Source organism: Gavialis gangeticus, unplaced genomic scaffold (assembly GCF_001723915.1).
Source record: "Gavialis gangeticus isolate Ggan-Ray unplaced genomic scaffold, GavGan_comp1, whole genome shotgun sequence".
NCBI classification, from domain to species: domain Eukaryota; kingdom Metazoa; phylum Chordata; order Crocodylia; family Gavialidae; genus Gavialis; species Gavialis gangeticus.
Window position 1 is genome coordinate 7,152,909 of NW_017728996.1, and position 10,775 is coordinate 7,163,683.

The following is a 10,775-nucleotide window of genomic DNA, read 5'->3' on the forward strand; positions in this document are numbered from 1 at the left end:
GCAGAAGCTCTGCAAAGAAGGAACTGGGGGTGACAATGGACAATAAGCTGAATAGGAGCCAGCAGTGTGTCCTTGTTGCCAAGAAGGCTAACGGCATCCTGGGCTGCATTGGTAGGAGTGTTGCCAGTAGGTTAAGGGAAGTGATTCTTCCCCCTCTATTCACCACTGGTGAGGCCACATCTGGAGCCCTGTGTCCAGTTTTGGGCCCCCCACTACAGAAGAGATGTGGACAAATTGGAAAGAGTCCACCGGAGGTCAACAAAAATGGTTCAGGGGCTGGGGCATGTGACTTATAAGGAGAGGCTGAGGAAGCTGGGCTTATTTAGTCTGCAGAAGAGAAAAACTGAGGGGGGATTTAATAGCAGCCTTCAAGTACCTGAAAGGGGGGGTTGAAAGAGGACGGAGCTGGACGGTTCCTAGTGGTGGTAGATGACGGCACATGGAGCAATGGACTCAAGCTGCAGCAAGGGAGCTTTAGGTTGGATATTAGGAAGCATTTTCTCACTAGGAGGGTAGTAAAACACTAAGACAGGCTACCCAGAGAGGTGGTGGACTCTCCATCCTTGGAGGTTTTCAGGACCCGGGTAGACAAAGCTTTGGCTGGGATGATCTAGTTGGGGCTGGTCCTGCTTTGAGCAGGGGTTGGACTAGATGTGACCTCCTGAGGGCCCTTCCAACCATGACTTTCTATCATTCAACTGCAGGATTGGAGCCTTTATTTTCCTGCACTACAGAGCAGGCTTTCTGAGACAATCTAACTGCAATCCCAGATCTCACTCATCTGCAGGGTATGGGATGTTCACAAATTAGGAATAACAGAAGGTTTCCAGAGGGAAACATTAGCAGATTGTATCAAACAACACTGTAAAATGGTTTACCTTCATGCCTGGTTTTCCATATGCCCGTTATGCTTTGATGAGAGAACCACTTCTGCAATTCTGTGCTTTTGAGATCCCCCAGAGATTGTGGGATAGTAGCAGCAGCTCTTGCTGCAGCCCTTTGCAATGCTCCTCATCCTGGATTTGGCAAGACTTCATTAAAACGCACCAACACAGGAACGATTTTGTTCTCCTACGGAGTTTGCCCCTGTGCATCTCAAAGGGCTTTGCAGAGAAGAACAGAATATCAGTGTCCATTTTAGAGCAGGCAAACAGAGGAGAAGTGACTTCCCAGTTTCACCCTGCAGACCCACAGCAGAGCCAAGTCTCCAGGCTAATTCACTAACCACTAAGCATCGCTGCTTCCTTGTCAGCTGGCTAGTCCTGCCTGCTAGCTGGAGGAAGTGAATCAAGCCTTCCTCTCCCCACTGCTAGGAGCACGTCAGGCAGAATCAGCATTGTGAGCTGCCGAATGGGGAAGCTTTTTATATGTGCCTTTGTGCAGAAACACAATTCAGTCCACTGCTGTCCAGAAATACATCCCTAATTCTACTCCTGCCAGGGATCCCCCCGGGGGCTACTCCCACTGGTAAAGGTAAGGGTGATCTAGTACAAGCACTGTTAGGAGTAGGTTAGTGTACGGTTCTCCCCCAAGCAACAGGCACCCCACAAGTACTTCTCCTACAGGCCTGGAAACATTTCCCCCTTCACCCAAGAGCTATTCCCCTCTAGATCAAGGAAACTGCCACAAGCTGCTTTCAGTTGGCCACTGCTCTCTGCTTCACCTCAAATCTTGTCTTGGAGGTTTGTAAACAGGCAATCTGCTTTCCCCCCAGCTCTACCCAAGCAGCTCAGCCAGCTACCAGATCCCTGCAACCTTTCCCAAACACCATCTTCCAAATAATTAATCAAAACAGTCCTGCTCAAAGCATTTAATTTAGGGTGGAGTGATATGAATTCTCTCATAATAAAAATAAAGTCCTGTGGAGCAACTCACGGATGCTTATTAGTACAGCCACTTGACTATGCAGTCAACCATACAGGGAAACTAATAAGAACTGATGGGAAAAATACTTGATGAGGATTTACCTGTTTCAGTGAAGGATACAAGGTCTAATGATTGGATTAATCTGCCATTTCTATGATAAAAATGTATAATTAAAAACAAATTGTGTGGAAAATAACACCACCAACCCTCTCCAAAGTTTTTCATCTTTACTGCTGTTGGTCATAGCAGCTTGCACTATGCCTTACTTGCTTTCACTCCAGCGGGGAGATGCAGCAGGGATACACCCAGTCTTTCCAACTGTTGCTCATTTGCAAAGAAGAGCCCTGGTGTTGGATTAATTATCAGTGTCTGGTACTCTAATGAGGAAGGATTTTTGCACAGTGCCCCCCTCTAAGACTCACCTGTAAAGTTCACTTAGTGGAAAGTGCTCTGTAAACACTAAATATTAACATGGACCATAGAAAACCTTGCTCCGTATTTCGATCTCTTGCTCATCTTTTATAACAGTAGCTTGAGATAACCTCCATCTCCCTCATGCAGCTTGCTTCAGGGAAGCAAGCAGATAATAGCACCTTCCAGAAACAAAAAGCCCATCATAATCAGCAGGTTTCTGGCCTCTGGAAAGTCACAGCAGAAAGGCCTCTGGAGATTCCCCACAGCCATTTTCAATGAAAGGAAACAATGGGGTTGGGAAGGTTTAATTTACCTTGATTTAAGGGCTTAATGTATACAACCTAGAAAAGGGGAAATGCCCATTGCCACTACAGCTCTTTCCTTATACTGCCAGCTAGTGCGATGGTCTTGCACTAGTTTGCACCATACCTCTGATAGGATCCCTGCAGAGGGGGCAACGCCCTGGTGGAAGCCAGAGTTGCAGACTGCATTGCCTCTGTGCATCTCTCTAATGCAAGCCAGCTGCAGCCAACAGAGTAGCTGCTGCCCTGGGCAAGACATCAGTGAACCAATAGGATCCCAGAAGATTCCCTTGGATACTCCAATCAGGTGCAGAGACAGGATAGTGGGGTGGAGCTAGAACCCCCTTAAATAGGCTGTGTGGCATGCTAGGGTATGCTATCCAGCTGGCAGGGAATCTGAGTGGTTCTGTTTTTGTCTTCACTCTCCTAGGTAACCTACAATGGTTGAAGAAGAGATTGCAGCGCTGGTGGTTGACAATGGCTCTGGTATGTGTAAAGCTGGCTTTGCAGGGGATGATGCTCCCCGGGCTGTGTTCCCTTCCATCGTGGGGCGACCCAGGCACCAGGGGGTCATGGTGGGGATGGGCCACAAGGACAGCTATGTGGGAGATGAAGCCCAGAGCAAGCGAGGCATTCTGACCCTGAAGTATCCCATTGAGCATGGGATTGTCACCAACTGGGATGACATGGAGAAGATCTGGCATCATACCTTCTATAATGAGCTTCGTGTGGCCCCTGAGGAGCACCCAATCCTGCTTACAGAGGCTCCCCTGAACCCAAAAGCTAACAGGGAGAAGATGACTCAGATTATGTTTGAGACCTTCAATGCCCCAGCTATGTATGTGGCTATCCAGGCTGTGTTGTCCCTGTATGCCTCTGGCCGTACCACTGGCATTGTCATGGACTCTGGGGATGGCGTCACCCACACCGTGCCTATCTACGAGGGCTATGCCTTGCCACATGCCATCCTGCGTCTGGACTTGGCAGGCCGTGACCTGACTGACTACCTCATGAAGATCCTGACGGAGAGAGGCTATAGCTTCACCACCACAGCTGAGAGGGAGATTGTGAGGGACATCAAGGAAAAGCTGTGCTATGTGGCTATGGACTTTGATGTGGAGATGACCACAGCTGCATCCTCTTGCTCCCTAGAGAGGAGCTATGAGCTGCCTGATGGCCAAGTCATCACTATTGGGAATGAGCGGTTCAGGTGTCCAGAGGCCATGTTCCAGCCCTCCTTTCTAGGCATGGAGTCCTGTGGCATCCACGAGACCACTTTCAACTCCATCATGAAGTGTGACGTGGACATCCGAAAAGACCTGTACGCCAACACAGTGCTGTCTGGGGGCACCACCATGTACCCGGGCATCGCTGACCGCATGAGGAAGGAGATCTGCACCTTGGCACCCGCCACCATGAAAATCAAGATAGTTGCCCCACCAGAGCGTAAATATTCAGTCTGGATTGGAGGATCGATCCTGGCTTCTCTGTCCACCTTCCAGCAGATGTGGATCAGCAAGGAGGAGTATGATGAAGCTGGCCCTGCTATTGTCCACCGTAAATGCTTCTAAATAAGCTGCCTAAAAATATATCTACAACACATGTCGTCTAAAGACAATCCTTTGTCCTCAGCTGCTGAGACTAGTAGTGGAGCTATCTGGATGTTGGCTTCATAGAACCCAGTTCAGGGTCCTGCTTGTGCTGTCTACTACCTGGGACAACTTATGTACCCTAAGTAAGGGGAAGGGGCTACAGTCTGGTGGCTCTTTGGGTATCAAAAAGCAGCCATGGGGGTGGAGGGTAGATATTCTAACTTTTTCCTCTTTAAACTATGAAAGGCTCCCAAGTCTTGAGCTGGGTTTCAGGTGTCTGGGGAGGGTTTATAGCTTGCACAGAGAAGCACTGGCTTGTCTCAGTGAAGTTCCATGGAACTGAAGAGGTAAGCATCCAGGATGCTGAGTGGGATGGGGAGGGAAAACCTAGGGAGGCTCAGGGTGACTTTGGCTGTGGCCTGAGTCCCATGTCATACCCTTGGGCATTGTATGCTATGCTGTGATGATTCCAGCAACAAGGAAATGGCTCTTGCATAGCTGAGCCCCTTATTCTCCTGTTAACTTCTCCAAGGGGAGGAGTGTTGTAGCCAACTTGTAGCTACCCTCTTCTTGGTCCTAAACAACCCCACCACCCCATGCCTACTACTGTAAATCTAAGTGGCAGAGCTGCCTCAGTAGTTGAATACCAGTTTTTAGGCCCCCTCTCCTCTCCTACTGATGGGGATCAGCCGGTGAGGTCACTGCATGCATCTGAACAGAAGACCACCATTAATCTCAATTTTTGTCAGGCTCTTATTTGAGGACAGTTGAGAACATCCACAGATGAGAAGCCCATTTCTACTTGTGTATTAATCATGTAATCATCCTGTAAATGCCTGCTGGTGGGAATGAAATTTGTTGCTGTTTAGCCATTAAACATTGTTTAACTTCTTCTTTCTTCACACTTCCCATGTGGCTGGTCTAAAAGCGTTCAGTCCCTCTAGGTCTACAAAACTAACCTGCCTGCTGTGAACCATGCCCCTTATCTTTTTCAGGGGAAAACTGATGGATCCATAGTGATCCCTTTCAAATACAGGAGTCCTGTCAAACCTGTATTGGAACCACTTCCAGGAATAAAAATTCTGCTGGCTACTAAAGCTTGAGCACATAACTTGCAGTGGTCTCCCTAGAAGGAGCCAAATAGCATGATGGGGGTGGGGAACTGCATCACAACGTAACCTCTCTGAATGGGCTGGCTTTCATGTTTAGGACTGTAGTCTAGGAAGCTCCTAATCCCAGACCCAACCTAGACTTCAATGAATAGGGCCAGGGCCACTATCCTTGTAACCAATAACATGTATATTGGTACAATGCTGAGTACTCTCTGGACAGTACTCTGGCTGGGAACAGGAGAGAGACCTCAGCAGCTCTTGACTAAAACTTGGCCTTCTTGACTGCCTTCCTGCTTGGCTGCAGGCACAACTAAGTAATGGTCCCCTAGAAACTTCTTGCATTCAGTAACTTCCCTATGCAAAGGCACTTCACCTGCTTACTTGGAGTAAGTTTAGTGATGGAGATTGGATCCAGTCACAAAACTGAATGGATGAAGTATGTCATGAGACCTCATCAAGACGGGCAGCTTTGTGCTTCCTGACTGTCATTTCACTTCTCTCTTAGCTCTAAAAAGCATCTGGCCTTGACTGGTCCTACTGATAACAGCACAATGTTTGGGGAGGCAAGCAGCCCAATTGAATCCAGCAGAGCAAAGACTCACTTGGTAACCATGTGTGTGTGGTAAAAAAAAACTTTGATGTGAAGGTGGTGTGGGAAAGGAAAGGAACAAATTTTGCCTACTGATCTATTAATTGTACCCAAAGAAACTCTGCCTCCTCTCTAGCTCATTAGTGTGAAGTACAGCCTATTCCTGTATCACTCCTGCCCCAGTTGGCTTTACAACCCTGTATGTTCAGGTTGTTCTCCACCTCCACATTGAGAAGGAAAAAATCTGTCTGTGTAGACCTGGATGTCTGTCTGGCTTTCAAAGCAATGTTAAACTTCTTCCATAGCATGGAGAATTCCAGCTGAATGGAAGTCATAGTATTGCTAGTATCCCTGCAGCTTTCTAAGCTGCTTGTATTGATCTTTCATGGGTGAAAAATGTCATGCTTTTAATCCAACAACTAGTCAACTTTTATGTGCTGTTTCTAGTACTCTTACCTTGATACTATAATACTCTCAATCTGAAAGAACTAGGTAAAAAGAAAGGTTTCCCACTTTAAGAATCAGAATCTTCCAGTAGCATAACCAGAATGCTTCAATAACTATTTACTAGCCACTATTTTTTATGAACTAAAGAGTAGTGAGCCTGCACCCATAGGCCGATTGTGACTCGGCACAAACTCCCCTGCAGGCACGGATGATGGCAATGTAAATAGTAGCAAAGGAGACTCTATGCCCTCCCCTCCCTCTTCCCCACACAGTACAGATGGATGCACATCCAGTGTTTGATTGGAGAAAAAAGAAAGAACCTAGAGAGCCCTCACTTACCTTCATCTTCCCTATGTATTGTGACTGAAAGAGTTTTCCTAGTGCTTGCCTTTACTGATGTACTAGCTTAAAAAAAAATGCATAGTAGCTTGCTGTAAGCCAGTGTAGTTTTATGGTGGAATAAACCCAGGGAGATCAGCCATAGGTAGCACATATAGTGCTCTTGCTGAAGGGACCTCTAAGTTAAACTGCAGTACCTATTTAAAAAAAAAAAAAAAAAAAATCCTAGCCAAGATTGCTAGCAAGATGCATTTCATGTCAGTTGCCCCACTTGGGAGACATGTAAAGAAACCATAACAACCTTCATGGCTATGAAGGCAAAGCTTCCTACACTGTAGGATACTTCCCACCGCTATGTAAGTTGAGAAGAATCCTATTGTTTCATAAGGCCAATCAGTGCAAAAAGAATAAGGCCTGAAAATGCATTATTCATAGAGACGCTTAAATATTTCAGTGAGAAGAAAAATATTCTGATTTATTATCTTTGCTCCATCCCTTAACATGAATATTTGTGCTTTGAGAGGGCAAAAGCAGAGTAGCCTCACTCCATATACTGGATCTCTCTTAATGTGTTGCAGAAACTCATGTTGAGATTTTTGTTACCCACAGTTAGACCATCTGGAGGGAGAGTTAAGTTGTCTCCTTGTTTCAAGGAGGACTTTATTCTTCCCTTATGTGTGGTGGGAGACTGGGCAGAGCTGATGGATGGCTTGGTTTAAACTGCAATAGTTTATGCCCTGACTTTTTTCCAAGGCACCAAGTAAAGGAGAGCGTACAAAAGACAGATGTGAAAAGGTGGTCTCTTCTGTCCATCCACATGCACAAAGCTCACTAGGTGTCTTTCTTTGAGAGTTTCTCTTCTCTTGGCAAGCTACCTGATCTGTAGAAACATAGCAGCTGAAATTTGTTAGCGCTCACACCAGCAGCATCAGGCTGCATGATAATCATGTATTACAATATTTGAAGGAATCCAGTCAGAACACCAAGAGGAAATGACAAGTCAGCTAGTTAGAAAAACCTGCCTGCTGAGCTGAGTGAGGCATAAGTTCTACCCTGCAGTGGCACAATTGTCATGTTTAATTGTATTAACTGTAATGAGGGAGAGGGCTGGTTCTGGTGTATAGATACACTGCTGCCATCAGCTGGTAAAAGGCAAACATGAATGGGAGGAATTACCTTTCTCTAGTGCACAGAAGAGTCGCAAGAGGATATGCTGAAAGCACGCTGCAGCCTGATCTGCATATGGTGCCATTGTTCTGCCATCTTCAAGGTGCAGAATAACCACAGTAGAAGAAGTACAACAAATGAGCTATTTTGATGTAGCAGAAAGCTGGACATACTATACGTATATTTAAAATGCAAAGGAATGCAAAGTAATGCAATGTGAATCAGGCCTTTTGAGTTCAGTAGGGCACCAAATACTAGTCACTAAAGCAATGCATTCACATACTGCTGAAATATTACTTAGGCAGTGCTAGAGGTGTCTGCTGCATCTACGTATACCCAAGACCCAGCCCTGGGAAACACTCAGTCTATTTCCATGTCATAAAGCATAGGTCTTCCTATAGAGATTTCCTAGGTACTGTGCTGTCTAATGCCACCACTCCTTTCCCCTCTTTTGCAACAGAGACCAATATAACTAGCCAGGGAGGGTCCAAGCCCATGAGTGCCATTAGGACTTGTCAGTGCTAGAACCATGTGGGCATAGAGAAGTCTAGGATTTTGGAAAGGGGGTGCAGACAATGTAGTGAATCTTCTCATACAACACACTTTCTCCAGTTAAAGAGAAACTAGAAACTTTACTAATATTCTATTGGGCTACTTCTGTATTATTCAGTTTAAAATAAAAGCACAAACAAGTATAGCTACTGGAGTGTGCGCTACTTTGCTGGATTATCTATTAAATTAAAAAAAAACACAATAAACTAGGCAAAAATAGTTGAAGGATATGGGGTCATTACTCCTGTAGTCATTACAATTAAAATATACATCTCTTTTAGATCAAGTGTCTTGGCAGTGCCTCTAATACTTCTCTGTCACTCATGTCTACATCTGAATTAATATTGCCATCTCTGAGTTAAGGTTTTTAGCTAGAGCTAAACAGTCTGCAGGGCTGTGAAAGAGGAGAACAACATTACCAGGAATGGTTAACAGGCAGCACAATTGCAGAAGAAAGGAACAATGAAGCATCAAGACCCTTAAAAAGGAGGGATGGTCATTAACACCTGTGGAGTAGAGAGATTAACAGGAATCTGGGAGCTGACAATAAACCATGGAGTAACTGCCCTCACTACTGCCTGAATAGAAAGGCCACTGCCTGTCCCAGGCAGTTGGTTTAAAAGTTTGGGTGGAGCAGGGATCTGGATCTGTTCCTGTGTGTGGGTGTTTTGTGCTGTGCAAGAGGAGATATGGTCTGCACTCTTTCTCTCTCCAAATTTGCAAGATCTTCTAAGTGGTTTCCCCAAAGGGACACTCCTTCTTGGCAGTGGCTTCTGTTGTGGAAGGCAATGTGTACAAATATGCAGAAGGAGGTGGTTGTGTGTTTAGGAGGGAAGGGAAAACTAAGAGAACACTTCAGCTGCACCCTTGCTCCGTTTCCCAAACCAAATGTTGGCCCTTTCAAGCAGGCTTGCTTCTCCCTCCATCTCCCAAGTCCTCCTTCCTAGGCCCTAATAGGACTCCCTCCCCTTCTCCCTCCTGATTAAATGAGCACTTCCAACACAACACAGGGGCCTAAAAGGGATGTGAGAAAACAAATGTCAAATCTGATCACATAGTTCTTCATCATCTCCCTCAGCTCTAGGAGGAGGATTTGGATGGAACAAGAAGGGAAACTTCACATAGTTTGGCAAACACTTCAAAGCTTACACAAACCAAGTCTTCAAAACTTTTGCATGCCATCCCTCTTCCCCCCTTTTCCTCGAAACAGTCTGGGGGATAACTGGATACCCCACAACTGGACTCATCCTGAGCTCAACACAGATTCTGAATGCCTGGGTACTACTCTATTGGGAATCACTAGCCACTCAAGTGGCAGTCCTCACGGTGAGAATCCCTTAATGTTTTCGTTTTCTTATTTAGTTCTCAAATCTCTCTGCTTGGATTAAAGTTTCTGTCACTAGCTTCCTGAGAGAGCTTATATGAATTTAGTGCAAACCACAATTAAAAGTTTGACTGACCACAGTGCTGTGCTTTTTGCATGCAGCAATTACTAAAACAAACCCCAAAAAACAAAAACTTGCAAAACTTTCTTCTTTGAAATTTGTCGTCCTAATGAGGAGAGATGTGGAGTCTTGAATACCTATGAATTAATCACATTAATTTGTTAGAGTCATTGACAAAAGCTGTACTTCAACAGTTATTCTGAGGTTGTATGTACAAAATAGAGAGTACTGGAATGAGTTTCTTGTTTGAAATCAGAGTCTCTGTTTATCCATGCAGGTCTTACTCTCAAGGTATTTTTTTTTTTATCTATTGGAAGGTACTTTTGTGACTTCAGTCATCAGCCAAATGCTTTCTACCTTTTTGTGGAAACAGAGAATGCTGTTCTTATTTCTCTGATGGTAGGGTCATGATTTTGTAGCAACTATTTCAGAGCAAGAAAAAAGTCAAAGGCAGGGGCAAAAGGGCTGGAGGCTGATTTTTGCTGAATTAATTCCAGTCACTGAGCTTGATGTAGTGGGTCTTACTTTAGAATCATGGAAGACCAGAACTGCACATAATTGGTGCTGATATCCTCTACAGAGGGTTGCTGCTGACAGCAGGGCACGTATGCCAGCATCTGTGAAACCACAGGTAAGATGCTATTTCTGGAGATGTGGGTGGGAGCCAGGAATGCTCTCATTTTATAGTGTCATAGTATCTAATGAAAAGAGATGCTGTAGCGGACTTCGGAAAAATGGGGAGGGTCAGATTCTCCAGTCTGGAAACTGCTTGAAGCTGCTTTTGTACTTAGCCTTCAAGCCATCTTCCTAACCCACCCATTCAGGGGCTCATCTGCTTCCAGGCTAGTCCCTACTACAAAGTAAAATGCCTCAACACTGCAAGTTAGACACTGCTCTCTGCAACACTAAGAGGCTGTTCCAAGATCCAGGGCAGTCAGACATGGTGAGGC

General features: G+C 45.4%; 1 protein-coding gene across 1 annotated transcript; it reads left to right on the forward strand.

Annotated features, from left to right (window-relative positions):
• Window positions 1-2,965: 2,965 nt before the first annotated feature.
• On the forward strand, window positions 2,966-5,320 carry LOC109288440 (actin, cytoplasmic 2-like). The gene has a single exon (XM_019503976.1). It carries the CDS (start codon window positions 3,023-3,025, stop codon window positions 4,151-4,153), a length of 1,131 nt encoding a protein of 376 aa, XP_019359521.1. The 5' UTR covers window positions 2,966-3,022; the 3' UTR covers window positions 4,154-5,320.
• The last annotated feature ends 5,455 nt before the right edge of the window (window positions 5,321-10,775 follow it).